The sequence below is a fragment of the Heterocephalus glaber genome, unplaced genomic scaffold (assembly GCF_053883595.1).
Source record: "Heterocephalus glaber isolate CG9 unplaced genomic scaffold, H.glaber_assembly_v1.0 deba00001773, whole genome shotgun sequence".
NCBI lineage: Eukaryota > Metazoa > Chordata > Mammalia > Rodentia > Bathyergidae > Heterocephalus > Heterocephalus glaber.
In genome coordinates, this window is record NW_028258463.1 from 10,745,460 (window position 1) to 10,764,742 (window position 19,283).

Here is a 19,283-nt window from a genome sequence, read left to right on the forward strand (position 1 = left end):
CCTCAGGGAGACATGGCAGGCCTGTCCTGCTCCACTCTGGATGCCCAGCTCGAGCAAGGGACAGACACGCCCTCTCTCTGAGCTGCCGGCTTCCCAGATTGGCCAGAAACCGAGCCTGGCCTCAACCCAGGCGGTGCAGAAGGTGCGCAGGCTCAGCCTAGAGGTTTTTAAGGGCTCAGCAGGGCATGAGCCATGCTGGGGTGCCAGCAGCTTGCTCCAGGATCAGGCTGGCAACCTCTCTCTCCTGGGACCCCGGCAGAAACGGGCACTTTGGGGACACGGGAGCAGCTCCCCTTCCTACCCCATCTCAGGGTCTGGGCCCCAGAGAGGGGGGTGTGGGTGTGGCCTCGCTGTCCCCACTGCAGATGCTATTTTTGCAAACTGAGCAGCCGCCAGGCCACCAGGGGCTTGGAACAGAGCCAGCCGCTCCAGGACAGGGGGGCCTGGAGGCTGATGAGAGCTGGAGCCCCCCGCCCCCCAGGAGGCAGATTAGAGGCATGGGGGACGCTTCTGGTGCAAAGGCTGGTGGGAGGCCCTGGAACAAATCAGCAGGTCTGCTAAGAAAGGGGTGCAGGGCTGGGGTGCAGCTCGGCAGGGGACAGCGCTGCCGTGTGCAGGTGCGTGTGTGTGTGTGTGCCTCTGTGTGTGTGTGTGTGTGCACATGTGTGTGTCTCCCTGGGCTCCATCTCCAGCACAGGGAGGAAGGAATAGAGGGGTGGAAAGGGGAGGGAGGCACGGAGGGAGGGAGATCTGGCTTCAGCAATCCCCTGACACCAAAGGAAAACTGGGATCTGGGTCTGAGACCCATCTGGGACCCCTGACCCCATTTCTGGCTGTGAATTCAACCTCTCCAATCCTCAGTTTCTGCCTCTGTAATTCACACCGGCGGCCACACTCATGCCACAGGCTGCTGGGAGAGGGACACGATGCCCTGTGGATGCCCAGCCGAGGCCCGAGTTCGGGGACCTCAGTGAACCCAGGAGACTCATTCTCAGTCAAATCTCCCCGTGAGGAACCGGTGCTGCCTCCTCTCTGCATTCAAGGAAAGCAGAGGCCTCCCCTGCTCTTCCCAGCAGGGCTACCAAAGCAGCTCTCCCTGTGTCCCCAGGCCAGCCAAGGCCTTCGCAGTGCCCCCTTCCTCCTCCCTGCCCTTCCTGTGCGTGAACACGATGCTCCAACAGGCCCAGTGCAGGCGCTGGGACCGGGAGGGTGGTTGGTAAGGAGCTTGGGACAATCAGGGAGGGCTTCCTGGAGTCGGCGTCTCCCCTCGGGCACTTTAAGTGCTCTGGGAGGAGGTGAGGCTTCCGCTCTACAGGGGGCAGAGATGGGACCTGGCGGGCCACCTGGTGGTCACTGTGCCTGGAAGGAAAGGAGGGGAGGTCCAAGCAGCACACTGGTGACAGCAGAGCCAGGCAGGCCCCGTGTGGGCTGCAGAGGGCATGGCTAGGGGGCCCAGAACCAGCCCTGCTCCTGGGCTCAAACAAGTGTGAGGCCCGGGCACCCCTGCTGCCTAACAGTGTCACCTGTCACCTGGGCCAGTCCTCAAGTGTGGCTCCAGGGCCCACGTGGACACACATGCCCAGCACGGTGCCGGCCCCACTCCTTGATGCAGTCCCTCCCTGGGCCCTTAATTATCAGCCATGGTGTTCTGCTTGCGTGCACTAGCTGGCCCTAGGGACCCGACCCGCCATGGGTCAGGTAGAAGAGCAGGTCACTCGAGCAGCGCTGGGTTTGCCCCAGACTCCAGTGCCCTGCGCACCCCAAAGAATGAATTCCCTCTGGGGAGACATCAGTGTTTGGACCCAGGACCCCCACCAAGAAAACTACACTCAGGACCAAGGGACATTTGCAAAAGGAAAAGCAAATCTCTATTGTGGGAGCAGGCATGGCACACATGAGCCACAACCCAAGACGGCTGCTTCTTGCACCCCAAAGGCAGTGGGGAGACTGGGAGGGCAGAGAACACGGAAAGCCATCAACCAGGGAACCCAGGGACCCGTATCAGCCGGCTGCTCTCTGAAGACAGGGACGAGTTTGCTTCCCAGCCCCTCTGGCCAATGGGGACCAGGCTGGCAGTGGCCGGGCCTCCTGTGCCCGGTGCTTAGACATCTCTCTTGTGGGAGGAAACCACCTTGCCATCCACCGATTCCTCAACTTTGATGCGGAAATTGCTGCTGCCACCGCCTCCCAGGGCAGCTACAGAAAGAAGGGGCACCCTTGAGCCTGTGGACACCCCCCAGTCTCCCACCATGTTTGGGACCCAGGCTGGGTTCTGAGAAAACTGGACAGCAGCCTTCAACAGCCACTAGCTGTGTCCTCCAAACTGCAGGAGGCCAGGTATAGAATTACTCAACTGCTACCATCGCCCGTGTGAACCAGGGGCCAGCTTTGGAGCTGCACATGAGCCTGAGCAATTGTGGGCTTCTCACCCTCGGGCACGAAGGTGCCTGAGGAGAGCCCAGCCCTGGACAAAGCCTGCTCACCCTGCAATGCTGTCGAGCCGTGACAGGCTCCCCCTGGAAGGGTGCACCCCGGGAAGGGGCTCCCTGCCCCCAGAGAGGCCTGGTCTCTTTCCCTTCTTCCGAATCCCACAGCTCCACTCCCCAACCCGCCCTCCTGGGAAGAGGGAAGCCTTCCTACCTTCCCGGGTGCCAATGCCAGCCATCCTGAAAGAGGGGAGCCGATGTAAGCAGAGGCCCACAGCACCATCCCCCTAAGGGAGCAGGTGGGTGCCCATACGATCCCCTCCAGCACCCGCAGACAGAAGGATGGTCAGGAGCTCCCTGTCGGAGCTCTAAACCCTGGAGACCACGCCCCCAGGTGCCCCGTGGCAAAAGCACAAGTGGGAGGGTGATGACCGCCCCAGGGGACAGCCAGTCCGGACCCCTCACTCCTAGCTCAGTTCCCGCTCTGCTGGCTGAGCATCCCCATTTGGCGGCCCTACACCCTAGCCCCAGGCAGTGCCTGTGCCCTACTTGGCGTCCTGGCCCTCCAGCAGGCGGCGGTAGGTGGCAATCTCCTGCTCCAGCCGCGTCTTGATGTCCAGCAGCATCTTGTACTCCTGGTTCTGCGCCTCCATCTCACAGCGTAGCTGGGCCAGCTGCTCCTCCAGGCCCCCAATGAGCCCCTGGATCTGCTGCAGCTGCGTGGCGTAGCGGCACTCGGTCTCCGCCAGCGAGCTCTCCAGCCCGGCTTTCTGGTGGGAACAGAGTCACAGGCAGACACATCAGGCTGGACAGCAAGCTGCAGAGGGCACGGGGTAGGAGCTGGTGGGAGGCGGCGGGTACCATGCTCAGCTGCGACTGCAGCTCAATCTCCAGCCCCTGCAGCGTGCGCCGCAGCTCCGTGATCTCCGTCTTGCTGCTCTGGATCATCTCCGTGTTGGAGGCCACCTCCTTGTTCAGCTCCTCGGTCTGTGGGACACACGTGTGGCGTGAGCCCCAGTGGAGTCCTCAGAGGCCCTAGCGGGGACCCCGGGGGGTGCCGTGGGCAGGGCAGGGAGCAGCCCACCTTGCTGAAGAACCAGGCCTCGGCGTCCCTGCGGTTCTTCTCCGCTATGGCCTCGTACTGCTCCCTCATCTCGGCCAGCATGCGGGTCAGGTCCACGCCCGGGGCCGCGTCCATCTCCACGTTGACCTGGCCGGCCAGCTGGCTACTGAACTCCTTCATCTCCTGCAGGGCGGGAAGATTCGGTAGAAAGGACCCGGTCGTGGCTCTGTCAAAACTCGCGGTGTGATCTCGGCACACCACGCCCACCCTGACCTCTGCCCCTCATGGTGCAGGAGAAGGTTTGCTCACCCAGGTCCCTCCAGTGTGCGGGCTCTCCTGCCCCTGACACAGCTGGTGTCCACTCAGGCAGCAAAGCTCACAGCTGGCCCTGCCTTGGTGCCCCAACTATGGGGCAGTGGCTCGGCCCGCTCTTCCCCTACACCCGCAGCCCCGTGCTGCCCACCTCCTCGTGGTTCCTCTTCAGGTAGGCCAGCTCCTCGTTCAGGCCCTCGATCTGCATCTCCAGGTCGGTCTTGGCCAGGGTCAGCTCGTCCAGCACCCTGCGCAGCCCGTTGATGTCGGCCTCCACCGTCTGGCGCAGGGACAGCTCATTCTCATACCTGGGGAGAGAAGGAGGCCAAGCTCAGCAGGGGCAAGGCGGGCGGCTGAACAGGGGCGGGGAAGATGAGTGGAGGGGTGACCCCGGCGGGGCAGTGGGCGCCTCGGAGCTCACTTGAGTCTGAAGTCGTCAGCGGCCAGCCTGGCGTTGTCGATCTCCAGGATGACCTGGGAGTTGTCCATGTCACCGGCCAGGATCTGTGGAAGGCAGGGGCTGTGCCCAAGGACCACGCCGCCCACAGAAGCCTGGAGACCCCAGCCTCACCCCCGGCGCCCAGGATGCAGCCTGGCCCCGGCCACCCTCGGCGTGCCCAGGGCAGCAGCGGTGGGAGTCCCCGGGGGGCTGGTGTGCACTGGGGTGGGGAGCGGGAGCGCTGACAAGGGTGCCCTCGGGACCCCCTCCAGCCTCGGCGAGCTGGTGCCATGAGTTCCAGGAAAGGCAAGGGAGGTGCAGTGTCAGGGGTCCCCAGGTGTCCCCTGCATCCTGGCAGTGCTTTGGGCACAGGGGACATCTTTAAAGGGCTAAAGGGCGAGGCTCGAGGTGCTGGCATGCAGGGAGCATGAAGCCCGGTCCTCCTGCCGGGGCGCTGTAGGATCCCCCACCCGTGCCTTCTCAGCCCTGACAGGACCCCAAGCCCCTCCCTCCCTACACCGCTGAGCAGAGCAGCTGTGCATCCCGAGTGCAGCGGTCGCAGGGCAGGAGCCATCGCCTGCGCAGGAAGGAGTCCCGGCCAGCCGTCTCCCTGCCCTGGAGCCACCTGCACCCCGAGCCCTGTCATCGAGGCTCACCTGGTCCCGGAGCCCTTCGATTTCCTTGAAGTAGCGGCTGTAGTCCCGCTCCGGGCTGGCCGGGCTCTGCCTCTGGTACCAGTCGCGGATCTTCACCTCCAGGTCGGCGTTGGCCTCCTCCAGCGCATGCACCTTGTCCAGGTAGGAGGCCAGGCGGTTGTTGAGGTTCTGCATGGTCACCTTCTCGTTCCCAGAGAGGAGGCCGCCATCGCCCCCGCCAAAAAAAACCCCACCCAAGCCACCTCCGAAGCCGCCTCCGAGGCCTCCGCTAAAACCGCCACCCGCCCCACCACCAAAGCCGCAGCTCATGCTGCCCCTGTAGCCTTCTCCGGACCCCGACATGAACCTAGCAGAAGAAGCCGAAATACTGCGGCTTCCACCTCCGCCATACAGGCTCCCCCCACCAAAGCCGCCTCCCCCGGCCCGGAGGGAGCCCCCTCGGGCAGAGCCGCCCCCGAAGGTGCAGGAAGAAGTCTGCAGAAATGTGGTGGCCATGGCCAGGCAGCAGAGCAGTGGGTCTTCCTCAAGCACGAGAGAGACACAAGCAGGAGGTGCACTGGGCGAACCGAGCGCAGCAGCCTCGCCCCGGCCTGGGGCTCCTTAAGTACCCCTCCGAGGGGCTGTGGGCGTCTCCTCCCCTGGATCTCAGCCAGCCCTGCCCCAGAGCACAGCTGCCTACACACCTCCACGTGGCTCCCTGCAGTTTTTCTTTTCTTCTTCTTTTTTTAATGCAACAAAAGAAATGATTCAGAGTTAATGGCACTTTGCCCTGGGCCATAGATTTAACACTTGGATTGCAGGTCCCTGGCTCTCCGAACCTGGTGAGAAAGGGCCCCTTGCTAGGCGCTGCACGGTCCCCAAGCCTCCGCCCATCCCTGCCCAGTCCCGTCCGTCCGTTACAGCAGAGAGGCCGCCCTGGCTGCCCCGCCCGTGCGCCTCCCCGGGGGGGCACAGCTGCCCGAACTCAGGCCCCGTCCCTGCCTGAGTTCTTCCGCCCTAGGGCCCGCGGGACCCCCGGGGCAGGCAGCTTCCCCACTGCTGCCAGCATTCTCCTCCCGCCGTCCGCTCCTGCTCCCCAGCTCCAGCCCTGCGGCCCTGGCTGGCTGGTAAACACCTTGGGGCTCGGCTGATAGGGGGCTGATGGATGGGCCCCCATCTGCCAGCTGCCCACGTCCCTGAACCGCTGCCCACGCCTGCTGGGCACGTCCGGGCAGACCTCGGCAGGTAAGGCTGGCGGGTCCCAGGAAGCCCCTGCCTTCCCGGAGAGGCACGCGGGGCATGTCGCAGCTCAGCAGGGCTGGATTAAGCCCGTGCAGCAGGCTGTGGAGGGAGGCGGCAGGGAGGGCCACGGCCAGGCGGAGGGCACGCGGATCCCGGAGGCCAAGGCATTGCATCTTTGGATGGAGACTGTTCCTGGCCCGGGGCTGGGTAACGAAGGAGTCCCCCAGGCTGGTTCAAGCCTTGCCTCTGCTGATGACAGAGCAGGGGACTGAACCCAGGTTCTTCACACTGAGATAGGAGCTCACTAAATCACCAAGTTTCCCAGGCTGGATCAGACTTGCAATCTTCCGGCCTTGGCCTCCCAAAGTGCTGGAATGACCGGCCTGCGCCTCATGTCCCCAGCTGAACCTGTGGTATTTTAAGGCTCAGCTTCTTCGTAGGATGGGGCAGTCAGCTCTCACTTCCTGGCAAGACCTAAGGCCCAGGGGCCCGTCCTGCTCTGCCACCTCCTGGCTCCCCGTTGACTGAGGGGGCGATAGTGGGAGGCTAGTACAGCTCCTGGGATTTGGAGGACCCTGCCAGGAGGGGCTGTGTCCTGGGACATCAGAACGCACCCTGTGAGCCTTCTGTGTCCTTAGGCTCGGCTGCATCCCTGGTCCATAGCTGACTACCACTGAGCAATACAGGCATTCTTTGGCGGGGTGGGTGGGGTACCAGGGATCAAACTTGGGTCCTTGTGCTTGCACAGCAGTAGGCGAAACCACTGAGCTAAATTCCCGGCTGGGCATTCTTTTTTTTTGGTACTGGGGATCAAACTCAGGACCTTGTGCTCGAGAGACAGGCACAGGCACCACTGAGCTGCATCCCCAGCCCTCGGGCGTTCTTGTTTTGAACTCACTCTGTAGCCTCGAACTCGCAGCGATCCTCCTGCCTCAGCTTCCCAAGTGCTGAGGTAACAGGCATGAGCCATTACGAACGCCTGTTTTCATTGTTATCCACCACGTGGAGCAGCCCCTTTCCCCTCTAATCCTGCAACGCAGAGGACGACCCCTGCCCACATCGCACAAGGAGCAAAATCAGGACTCAGAGCGGGGGATGGCACAGCTAGGAAGGGACAGGAGACAGGTCTCGCCCCCCACCTGAGCTCCCGAATCTCCTCTGGGCCTCCGTAAGGGTGCAGGGAAGCGGCCACAGGTGAGGGCCGGGCCCAGGCAGTGCGGTATTGTCTGGCGGGTGAGAGGGAAAGAAAAATAATCAAACCCAATCAGCCAGCGCTCATTAGGGCTCTGCAGACACCGAGGCCCCAGCAACTAACACAGGGGCGACTTGTCCTCCTTGTCACCATCACTGAGAGGAGGCTGAGACGCCCTCCACCTCTGCACCGGACTCTGGAGCTTTCCCTCCACTTCCAAGCACAGGCCAAGGACAGCAGCTGCCTGTGGAGCCCAGTCCCAAGCCCTGGATTTCAGTTCTGCTGCAGGGAAGCTCCAGGCCAGGGAGGGCCAGGGCCTCCTCACTGGCGCCAGGACTCTGCCTCACAGGCAGACAGGTGCCCCGTCTGGGCCTCCCTCCTTACCGGGGCCTGGGCAGCCTCTCGGCCTGGTCCTGCATGACAGCAAGGCCCTGCACACTGACCCCAGCCCCAGGCCACCGTCAGCCCATGAGCTGGGGACGGAGGGCATGGCCCGGGGCCTCGCAACTGCCCTCAGTCCCTCCTTTCCCACACACCCGTGTGCACGAATGACGGCTCCCCTCTGGAGCCTCAGTTTACCAACCAGCAAAAATGGAAATAACCCTGGCCCAACTGACTCCCCAGGACAGAGCCAGATGGCAGGCAGGAACTGCCCTATGCACTGGAAGAGCCGTGAGGACCAGAGACCGAAAGACCCTGCCCCAGCTCCCGGCTCTGCTGTCCCAGAGCTCAGACTCAGCTCCCAGGCTGAGCCGAACAAAGCCTGGCTTCATTCCCACACCTGCCCCACCTGTGCGGGACCCAGACCCCGCCTACCGGCCCGCGGCACATTCCAGGGCCCTGGGGCAGAGGGGAGGTTTCAGAGGCGACAAGGGAGCCTTTCATGCCAGGGACCAGGCACCCTGGACAGTCCCGGCCTGGCCCCCACGGCTTCCTGAAGAGGGAAACAGCCGAAGGGGCCAGGGAAGGGCTGGGCTCTCGGGTCTCACCTGTGACCAGCCTGAAATTTGGAGCCAGCTAAGGCTCCTCAAGGGGACCCACAGGGCAATGGAGGAAATAGTGCCCCCTTCAGGCCAGCACAAGGTGACAGGAACCAGGCACTGGTGCCCCAGAGCTGTCACAGGGAAATGCCTTTTATTTATTTTTGCCATACTGGGGATTGAACCCAGGGCCTTCACTCCATCTACAAGGTCTCCCTAAATTATGCAGGCTGGGTTCAAACTTGCCATCCTCCTGCCTCAGCCTCCCAGAATGCTGGGAGTCCAGGTGTGCACCCCACCCCCACCTCACCCCAGGTCATGGGGAGTTCGGCAGCCTGGGGGACGCCCTCCTGCATAGGCCTCTTATTTACCCCAAGGGCCCTGCTGTACCAGGAAGCTGGGACTTGATTCTTCTGCTGGCACGGGGCGGCCCAGGCGAGCCAGGCCAGGCTGCAGGTCTGCGTGGGAGGCCTGGGTCACAGCTGGGTCCCTGTCCTGGCTCCAGACCCAGGCATGGGCTGGTGGGTATGGGGAGCTTTTGTGTTAGCTCAAGCACAGGGATACCCTCTCCAGACCCAATCCCCCTGGTGAGTGTAGAGCCATGCCAGGAGGGACGCCCCGGGCACCCCAGTGCCAAGCCAGACTGGCACAGACCATGGACACCTTAGGGACCACCTGGGCAGGGCGGCACTGTGAGCAGAGAATCAGGAGACTCGGCTTCTTGTGTTGCCTGTGCCAGAGTTACTACCCACCTTGGACAAGTTACTTGATCTTTCTGAGCCTATTCCCTAATGTATAGAATACAGCTCAAAGCACCTTTTAGGGTTTTGATTAAATGGCATATAAGTGTGCACCATTTCTCGCGCACACACATGGATGTACAAAGGAAACTGAGCCTGGATCCATTTCAAACCCCACCTTTGCTGTGTATTAGAGCAGTTACGCACCACAAACCACTTCGCCTCCCTAAGCCTCAGTTTGTCTATCTGTAAAATGGAAGCAATAAATCCTAACTTCATGGGTTAAATAAATGAAGACTCATTGTGCCAACAGGAATTGTCACGACAGGGAAAGGTAGGGGGCTCCTCTCTTCCTTTTCCCAGGCAGAGACAGGGTGGAATTTGGTTCAAATCAAACCTCCATGGGGCCAACGCCTGACCCATCTCTCAGAGGGCTGCAATAATAATAATGCCAGTCCTTCCTCCTTGGGCCATCAAGTTTTATTGGCAGGTAGCGCGGGGCAGGGTCAAGGGAGCCAGGGCGACCCTTCAACAGGAGGGCAGGGGCCCAGCACCCAGCAGGGCTCAGAGGCCCTTGGGGCCAGGCAGGCTGTTGTAGTGCGCGTCCTGGCCCTCCAGCAGGCTGCGGTAGGTGGCAATCTCCTGCTCCAGCCGTGACTTGAGGCCCATGAGCTGCTGGTACTCCAGGTTCTGGCGCTCAGTGTCCGCGCGCAGGTTGCTCAGCTGGGCCTCGAGGCTGCCGATCAGTGCCTGGATCTGCGCCAGCTGGACCCTGTATCGCTCCTCAGTCTCAGCCAGGGTCCCTTCCAGGGTGGCTTTCTGCGGCGAGGGAGGGAGAGAGGGCGCTGTGGCGCAGCAGAGCTGGGTGCCCAGAGAGGGCTTGACCAGGCCACCAGCCAGGCTGCCCGACTTACCATGCTCAGGTGCGTCTGCAGCTCGATCTCCAGGCCCTGCATCGTGCGCCTCAGCTCCGTGATCTCTGTCTTGCTGCTCTGGATCATCTCTGTGTTGGTGGCCACCTCCTTGTTCAGCACCTCGGTCTGGAACGAAGGAGCAGAGGAAAGGATGAGCAGTCGGGGCTTCGGGCAGAGGCGCCAAGCTCCCTCCCTGCCACTCCCCAGGCTGCCTGCTTGTCCTCCTACCTGGCTGATGAACCAGGCCTCCGCATCCTTCCGGTTCTTCTCAGCCATGACCTCATACTGGCTCCTCATTTCGCTCAGGATTTTGGTGAGGTCGGTGCCCGGGGCGGAATCCACCTCCACACTGACCTGGCCAACCACCTGGCTCCGCAGGGCACTGATTTCCTGGGAAGATGCAGCGGAAGTGGGCATGTCGGGGCCAGAACCTGGGGGGCCCGGGCTGGGGGCCAGCCTGGCCATACCCCAGCTCACAGGGCGTTTGTGCTCAGGGATCAGCACCAGGGAGCGGCCAGACTGGGCCCCTACGGTCCCCTGCAGGAACCGGGGAGCCATGGGCATCACCAGGGCCGCTCTGAGGGTGGACAGAAGGCCCCACTGCCCACCTCCTCGTGGTTCCTCTTCAGGTAGGCCAGCTCCTCCTTCAGGCCCTCGATCTGCATCTCCAGGTCCGAGCGGGTCATGGTCAGATCGTCCAGCACCCTGCGCAGCCCATTGATGTCGGCCTCCACGCTCATGTGCAGGTTCAGCTCCGTCTCAAACCTGCAAAGGGACAGTGGTGGTCAGGCCAGCGCTGGTGCTGCACCTCTGTGCCCTACCCCCCCCAGGCGGCGCTGCCACTCACTTGGTCCGGAAGTCATCAGCGGCCAGACGGGCATTGTCGATCTGCAGGACGATCCTGGAGTTCTCAATGGTGGCGCCGAGAATCTGGGAGCCACAGGTGGGAGGGAGGTTGACACCAGCTCTCCGCACTGGGACTGCCCACCCAATCCCCAACGGCCTGCTTTCTGCAATCAGCCTGTGCCCGGGAGCTGGGCAGGGCCAGGGTGGGGTCAGCAGGGAGCCCTGTGCCCAGGGGCACTGTGTGCCCGGTGGGGGGGGGGTTTCCCTACACCAGAATCTGGACAGGAAGGGCTATCCCCTCGGTCTGCATCCCTCTCCTGGCACAGTCGGCCTCAGGGAAAGGAGCCCAAAGTGGAGACCCCGCCCGTGCCAAGCCCTTGGACCTGGCTCTGTTCAGCCTATGGGTGCAGAGCTGGGGCCCTCCAAGCCCGCCCCGTCTGAGATTGTGTGGCCTGCAGGGAGGTCGGTTATCCCAGCTCTCCCTGAGGGCAGGGCAGAGTCGCAGCTCACTGTTCCACCCCAGGGTGGCCCCACGGGGTTTAAGGAAGCAGACGGCATCAAAACCAGATGGGGCCACCCGCGGCGGGGTAAGAATTGCCTCCTTCCTTCCTGCCTTCCTTCCTTCCTTCCACTTTCTTCGCGCATGTGTACCGAGTAAATGAAGGACCGGGGGACAGCGAGGAGGGCGGGGCGTGAGGAGGCGCTGGGCCCTAGGGAATGTGTTTCCTTTCTGTCTGGGAATGATTGCTGCTATTGGCAGCGGGGACTAAACTCCTGCTGCTAGGCAAGCAGCCCTCGCCGCACTACACCCCCGGCCCATGTCACGGGCTTCTCACTGCAGACCACAATTTAAAAATTGTGAAAAGCACTAATCTACCTGGGGTTTTGGGTTTGGTTTTTTTTTTGTTTGGGGGGGTTTTCGTTTTTTTTTTTTTGGTTTGGTTTTTTGAGACAAAGTCTTACTATGCAGTCCAGGCTGGCCTCGAACTGGAGGAGATCCTCCTGCCTCAGCCTCCTGAGTAGTGGGATCACACGCGTGTGCCCCCCCCCCGGGTTGCTGACCCCTCTGGCTCTCCCTCTTCCTGTGTGGGTGGTGGCCGTGATCTCCCTTTGGGCAGAAGGGCCCCTGAGAGCTGTGGCCAGGGCCCCAGGGAGCCGCTGCTCCTCCCTGTCCCTGGGACTGCGGGGCAGGTCTACCGGAGCAAAGATGGCCCTGCCCTGTGCCTCCTTTGCCCTACTTTGGAGGCGCATCGCCTCTCCCATTCTGCCTGCCAGTGTGTGCGTGTGCACGTGTGTGCCCGTGTATTTGCACTGGGGATTGATTGAACCCAAGGTCTTTGCACTGAGTTACGTCCCAGCCCCTTTTATTTTATTTTGAGCCAGGGTCTCAATAAATTCCGCAGGCAGAACTGGAATTTGCCATCCTCCTGCATCAGCCTCCCAGAGTGCTGGGATTAAATTAGTCTTCAGCCCGGGGGCTGGGGCGGGAGAAGAGCGCAGGCCCCTCCCCACCCTTCCCCGCTCCTGGCCCCCACCTCTCGACCTAACCGAAGGCGCCCGCCCACCTTGTCGCGCAGGTCCTGGATGGTCTTGAAGTAGTGGCTGTAGTCGCGGGCCGGGCCCGGGCCCTGCTTCTGGTACCAGTCGCGGATCTTCACCTCCAGGTCGGCGTTGGCCGCCTCCAGCGCGCGCACCTTGTCCAGGTAGGAGGCCAGGCGGTCGTTGAGGTTCTGCATGGTCACCTTCTCGTCGCCGCCCAGCAGCGCGTCTGTCCCGCCCATCCTGCCCGCGAAGCCGCCCCCGAAGCCCCCCGTGGCCGAGGACACGAAGCGCGCGGAGGACACGGACACGCCGCGGCCCCCCGAGCCGCCGTGGATGCTGGGCGCACGGAAGGCGCCCCCCGCCCCCAGGCGCACGGAGCCGCCGCCCAGGGCCCCGAAGGACGAGGCGGCCGAGGACTGGCTGCGGAAGCTGAAGGAGGTCATGCCGAGGGAGGACACGGAGACCACGGAGGACACGAGAGGCGGCGACAGGGCCTGAGCTGCGCTGCAGGAGGAGCGAGGGCGCCTTTTATGCCGGCCTGCGGGGAGGGTGGGTTCTGCGGAGATCTGCGGCCTGAGGAATGGGCAGACTCCGAGTGCAAATTTGGGCGCTGTCCATTGGTCACCTACGGGCCCTGCCCGCCTCCGCGCGCACCTTTGCCCGCCCCCTCGAAGCTGCAGGGCGCCCGTCCCGTCCGGATCCTCACCCCATCCCACACCCCCAGGAACCGATGTCCCCGCCTTGTGACCCCGAGCGGCCCCTCCTTGTGAGCTGCACCAACCCGGGCCCCAGTCCAAGCCCCAGAGCCCTGGAGTGAGTGCCCCAGCTGGCCTGGCCTCCCCACACAGCCCCGCCCCGCCTGCGAGGCGACCCCTGGTGCTGCCCCGCGGCTCTGCACCTGGGCCACCTCCCCAGCTCCAGCGAGCGCCCCCACCCCGGGCTGACCCGCCCTGGTCCCGGAGCCTGCTCACATTCCTCAGACCTCTGCAGGGCCCTCCCGGGAGGAATCAGCCCGGGGGAGACCGGGAGCTCCCCAGAAAGGCATTTAGCACCCACCAGGCAAAAGGGGGCTGGGCCGGCAGCGCTCCAGAGCCCTCTGAGGAGGAGTTTAAAGACGCCCAGAGCCCAGGGCCTACGGGGCCCTCCCAGCCATCGGAGCCATCTTCTCCTCTCCAAACAGCAGCCAGCCCTTGTCTGTCCCCTCCAGACACCCTGCACCCCTGAGGTGGGTTAGGGAGACAGGCCAGTCACCACCACCACCCCCATCCAGGCCTCAGATTCCCCCCATTCCCTCTGGTGTGTTTATGATCGCCCAGGTCTCCTGTGGCTACGTCCCCTAACCCTTGATACCAGTCTGAAAACTGAATCCCTGAAGAATTGTCTTCCAGCCACCGCCTCACCCAGAACAATGGGCAGGCCGCCTCTGCTGTGTGAAATAGAAAAGCAGCTGCAGGAGGAGGGAAAGTGGGCCTGGGGCACCCAAAGGGGGAGGGGGACCCGGGGGCCGCCAGGAAAGCTGGGTGCGGCGGGCCTGGGCTTCAGGCACAAAGGTTGTGGTGAATCACCCCTTATCTTCGGGTGGGGCTGTCTCTGAGGAGCGAGGTGGCCAGAGAGCTGCCAGGGGCCGGGCATCTCTGTTTTATGGCCCCAGGGGAGGGTCTGGAGAAGGGAACAAAGACCAAGGCCCCAGTTCTGCTCCAGAGATTAAGGCTCTGTCTCCCTGAATTCCGAGGAGCTTAGTCCTAGGCCCACCCAGGCCGGCTCAGTGGGAAGCACAGAGCAGTGGAGCTGGCGCTGTTTACCAGGCCTCCTGGGGTTCTCACACAACCCAGGGAAAGGGTGCCCCTAGGCCTCCCTACTGAGGAGGAAGCAGGTGACAGCCAAGGTTTCCGCAGGACACTCTGCAATCCTGAGTGTCCTGAAGCTCTGCTCCTCTTCCAGGGAAGTCACAGCCCCCAGACACCTGCCTAGGTCCCCCTCTCCCGAAAGACCTCGTCCTGCAGGTTCCTGGGGCCGCCCAGCCCGAGCACTGTGGCTGTGGGTGCTTCTCCGACACAGGTACCAGGAACTCAGAGAACAGCCGCCCCTGCCCAGGAGGTGAGGGAAACCCAGGCTTCCAGCTGCCACCTGCCACCCCCTCATGCCACCCCACTGGCCTCTGCTCCTCCTCTGTTCCAGGAGGGTAGGACCAGGGGCCCCTTCCAAGCCCTGAGTTCCACGAAGCTGGGGCTGCAGAGGTGGTGACAGGGCATGTGAGCCCCAGGGAATCCCAGATCCAGGAGGACCTGGCTCAGCTTACATGCCGGGTTCTGCACACCCCCAGCACCACAGGACCCCTATGGGAGGAGATGCCGGTCCTGAGAGCAGCAAGCACCAGCTCCAACGGCCCTTCTGAGTGTCCCTACAGACTCTGCTCTGTTATTTTCACAATAAGTAAGATGGTGATGAAGAGGAGCCCAGCCTCACGGGGAAGATAAATGGGAGGGTGCTTATGCAGGGTCAGTCACTGTGCCTAGCAAACAGCAGCACTAGAGTGAACGTATTGTTTATTGTATAATATTATTAGTGCTAAACAGCATGTGGTTTTCACCATTACAAATATTCTTCGTTGTTTAACTAGTATTTCCCCAATGTACTGGACCATGGAATCTTTTGTCTGGGAATATCTATTCAGGTCCTACAAACTACAGGAAATTCGGGTCCAGACCAAGGATACCTGGAGAGATAAAGTGACTTCCCAGGGCCAGCCAGGGACAAGCTGAGTGGAGCCTCTGGGTCCGGTGCCTTCTGGTCCCCACTGGAAGTACACAGAAGCTTTTGGGGGAGGGGGTGTTGAGACCACAGCCAACCACTACTGTGCAGGCCGCTACACTGAACTCTGTACCCATTATTTCGGTGACTTCTGTCAGTTGGGTGTTATTGGCCCCATTTTATAGTCAAGAAAACTCAAAGGTTTCCACTCAAAAGGCTGAAAAGATTAATAACATGGCTGAGGTCCCACCAGAAGTCATGGGCCCGGAGTCCAAGCACAAACCCTAACTCCCGAAGCCACTGCCCCAAATCTGTACACTTCTCTTCCGACCTGACAGCAAGGCATCCGGTGGGACAAGCAGACAGCAACACCCGGGTGGGGTCGGTCCAGGGGCCACGCAGCCTCCGTTCCTGAGAGCTCACCCAGCCGAAGGGACCGACTCGGGGATCCAGCACAGCAGAATTACAAGCTGGAGGACAGAGAGGGAGGAAGACCCCAAGATCTTCCCTGTCCGTAAATTGGTAAGCCCTTCCCTGGACGCCACCCTCCCTGCAGCGACCCTCAGCTTGAGGTCACTGCGTCTGTGTCCCGGGGCTGAGCACCCAGCCCTCCTTCCTCGGCCCAGACCAGTGGTGTGGGGCTGCAGGAGCAAAGGCACGCTGTCCTTCCCAGAGGCTGCCAGACTGTGGGGTGACTCAAGGGACAGACAAGTTATAACCACACAGAGACGGAGTCACTCTGCCACTTTCACGAGCCTCCTCAAGCTCCGAAATGGAACGTGCCAGGAAAGAAAGGTGAGCCCCAGAGTTTAGGGGCACAGGAAGAGGAAAGGAAGGGAGCCTGTGAAAAGAAGCAGACTCTCCGTGCCCCCAGAGCAGCTCAGGAAGTGGGCGCCAGCAGAGAAGAAGCAGAAGTCAGAGGAGAAGAAGTCAGAATGGCTGGAGTTTCTGCAGACAGCACCAAGCCCCCTGACCAACCAAGGCAGCCAGCTCCCTGCGTCTCCCCAGCCCAGGAGAAAGGAGATTCACCATTCCCAAGCAGACTGGCAAAACTAGTTTGCTAATAGCTCGCTTTGGGGAAAAGGCAAGCAGGGAACCCCTCAAAAGGGCTGGGGGAGGGGGAGTCATACCCACCACTCGCGGGTGATTTTGAAAAGTTCACACTAACCGCCAGCTCCGCTCGCCATATCAGCCCCAGAGAAGCCCTGCAACAAATTCAGGACGACACTCAACTGGACGTTCAGGCGTGGTGGTGCATAATTCCAGTGCTCTAGGAGGCTGAGGCAGGAGAATCACTGCAGATTCAAGGCCAGCCTGGATAATTTAGTGACTTAATGAGACCCTATCTCAAAATAAAAGTTGAAAAAAGGCCTGGGAATGTAGCTCAGTACAAAGACTCTGGGTTCAATCCCCAGGGCAGGGTGGGGGGTGGTGTGCTCTTTGAAGCATTGTTTGCAATAATGAAAGGACAGAAACAATGGCTGGTGGGGGATGGTTAAGTAAACGGCAGAACAGGCCAGTAGGGTGGAGCAGAAGCAGAACTCAAACAGGGAAAGTCAACAAACAGCTGCAGGAAAAGCCCCGAGAGCCAGGTGCTGGCCAATAAAAGTGGCCGGACAGGGGCCGGGGATTTAGCTGAGTGGTTTCGCCGCCTGCTGCGCAAGTGCAAGGACCCGAGTTCGATCCCTGGTACAAAAAAAAAAAGTGGCAGAACAGCATTCCAGATAGTAGGGTAAATTCACCTGGGCAGATGCTGAAAAGATGATTTCTTTCTCCAGGTTCGTGTGAATCTGCAGTGGGCCCTGGAAAGGGAAGGACACACACTGACAGACAAGAGAGATTTTCTCGGGAGAGAGGCTAGGGCCGGGGATGTAGCTCAGGGGTTCTGCCCGCCTCCCAAGCACAAGGTCCCGAGTTCAATCCCCGGTACCAAAAAAAAAAATTCACCCTTCTTGGGGAGAGGTGTAAGAGAACCTCGGGAGAGACGCTGATGGAAGGGTAGGTAAGTGTGATCCATCTGGTTTTAATTCTTACAAGAATGTATAAACGCATTATCTGTTAATTAGAAGCAAATGATTTCTTAAGCCATACTGTGGGGTCAAGGTTTAGAACTGGCTGGAGTTAACACTGTCATGGGCCTCCGCACCTCACATGCACCACTGTGTCCCCGACTCTGCCATCCATAACCTGACCTGGGAGAGGAGACAGGGAGTTGGGATGGGAGAACCAGAGTTAGGGCAAGGGAGACTGTCCCCAGTCCTGGTCCTGGGGGCTGCAGGAGGTTTGAAAGCAACTGAAAGCATTTTGAAAGCTCCATGACTTTCACCTGGGGGCAGGGTCCCTCCCACTCTGGCTCCCCCAAGATCAGGAGCTTTGGGGACATCTGCAGCTGGCCCCTCCGGAAGTTCCCGCGGTGGGCAGGTGCATCCGCACCCCGGGGACAGAGCTGGTCGCTGGGCAGAGTGTACCTGTGTGGGCCTGCAGCCAGCAGCCACCTCCTGGGCACCTGCAACCGTGCCTCTGGGGATGCTGTGAAATAACAGGATGACCCTTAAGGGCAGTGGGACTCATGGCCACCACATGGGTCACCATACAGAGCTACCGGGCAGGGGCATTTAGGAATCAGGTCTGCCCCTGCCTGCCTGGGGCATGGACAGCAGCCCCCGATCCTGAAGGGCCAGAAGCTGCTGGCCAGGGAGGGGCAGAGAACAGGGGCCGGAGGGTGGCAGAGCTGGGGTGGCTTGGGGCCTTCAGGTCATCCGTGTGGGGCTCCGGGGAGGAAGTAGTGTGGGCTCAGGCTCACCCTGAGGTCGGTAGAAAGGCATTTCCGTCAGGGACATGGTGTGGTCAGATTCACGTGCTAGGAATTTCTGTGAGTTTGGGAAGGGAAGGGGGTAGTGGGACAAGGGAAGTCGACAGGTAAGGCCGGGGCTGAGGATCTGGAGCAGTTGGAGGGCAGGTGGGTGGGAAAGGGCAGGAATGAGAAACACTCTGTGGCTTGGTGACTGGTGATGACAGAGAACCGCTGTGTGCCCAGAACCCTGGCCAAGCCCTGGGGCGTCTCCAGGAGCAAGACCCTGCACCCCACACTGGGAAGGCCCAGCTCGCTGGTGGCCAGAAGGACACAGCTGGCCAAGCCGTACACAGCAAAGGCCATACTCAAACCAGCGTCACCGGGACCCTTGACCATCTCTGTCCCCTCCCTAAAGTGGAGCCCAGGAGAGGGGGCAGGGCGGGTGGCTGAGTCAGGCTGACCCTGAGCTCCTCCACAAGTCCTGGGGAGGAAAAACCAGCCTAACCAGAACCCGAGCTCGCCGTCAGGGAGGGGAGAGCCTAGCACTGCGTGGACAGCGGCCATCCAGGGAGACGGGCTGTCCCTAGGTGCCACATTCCACACCAGGCAGCAGGCCTGGGACGTGAGGAGCCTCAGGCCCTGGCACACAGCTGGGAGCCCCGCCTCCCCTCCTGCCACTCTGTGAGGGGCCATGTGGACCCCTGCCTGGCAGCCACAGGGACAGATCCAGGAAAGAGGAAGGGAAAGCCACAGGGCTGCCTCTCAAGCTTCTAGGAACGGCTGAAAGGTTTGCTGAATAGAGGAAGAAAGGGGAAAGCCCTTCTTTAGAAATTAGCAGATCATTTGAGAAGGGAAAGTTGCTTGTACCACTAAACTCCCGAATCGGCCTCCACAAGTGACTCTGGGCCTTTCCGTGTGGCAGATGCCTTTGGAAACGGGACCCTCAAAGCTGCCGCCCAGCAGGGAGTTCAGGGCCAGGGCGGGGCAGCAGGGACAAGCTCTGGGGACTTGGGATCCCTGGGGTGCCGAGGGGCCCAGGAAGAGGCCCCACCCACCCGAGGTATTAGATGCAAACCTCGAAGTCAGGCTGCGCAGGGCCGGTACAGGAGCTGAACTCAGGGGCTGGGCTGCAGCCTCACAGGAGTTGGGTTTAGTTCCCAAGTGAAGGAGCCTGGAGCTGAGGGCTCCAGTGAAATGGGGCGAGGCTTAGATACAGGATGATCCAGGACCTCCAAGTGATGCAAGGGAAGTATTATGACTCCCAACCTGTTAGGTGTCTGGTAGGTGGAGTTCATGTTCTCTAAAATCAAAGAATGCATTCTAGGAATACCGGAGGTTAAGAGTAGGAAATATTTATTGAGGGAAAGATAGCTTCTGCCTAAGAGAGACAGAGCGGCCTGGAAGGTG

General features: G+C 61.3%; 2 protein-coding genes across 3 annotated transcripts; both read right to left on the bottom strand.

Moving 5' to 3' along the window:
• Positions 1-286: 286 nt before the first annotated feature.
• Positions 287-5,677, bottom strand: Krt15 (keratin 15). The gene is made up of 8 exons (XM_004859397.3): positions 4,897-5,677; positions 4,223-4,305; positions 3,953-4,109; positions 3,511-3,672; positions 3,288-3,413; positions 2,976-3,196; positions 2,641-2,666; positions 287-2,196 (listed from the first exon to the last, which is right to left on the bottom strand). The coding sequence occupies exons 1-8, from the start codon at positions 5,389-5,391 to the stop codon at positions 2,102-2,104; spliced, it is 1,365 nt and encodes a 454-aa protein (XP_004859454.1). The 5' UTR covers positions 5,392-5,677; the 3' UTR covers positions 287-2,101.
• A 3,814-nt stretch (positions 5,678-9,491) lies between these two features.
• On the bottom strand, positions 9,492-13,759 carry Krt19 (keratin 19). 2 transcript variants are annotated; one of them, XM_087202447.1, is made up of 8 exons: positions 13,682-13,759; positions 13,388-13,551; positions 12,355-12,835; positions 10,791-10,873; positions 10,552-10,708; positions 10,172-10,333; positions 9,944-10,069; positions 9,492-9,848 (listed from the first exon to the last, which is right to left on the bottom strand). In XM_087202447.1, exons 3-8 carry the CDS (start codon positions 12,772-12,774, stop codon positions 9,594-9,596), a joined length of 1,203 nt encoding a protein of 400 aa, XP_087058573.1. In that variant the 5' UTR covers positions 12,775-12,835; positions 13,388-13,551; positions 13,682-13,759; the 3' UTR covers positions 9,492-9,593. The 2 variants fall into 2 exon arrangements, with proteins under 2 accessions (XP_087058573.1, XP_087058574.1); XM_087202448.1 differs by having other exon boundaries at positions 12,355-12,869; positions 13,682-13,756.
• Between the last annotated feature and the right edge of the window lie 5,524 nt (positions 13,760-19,283).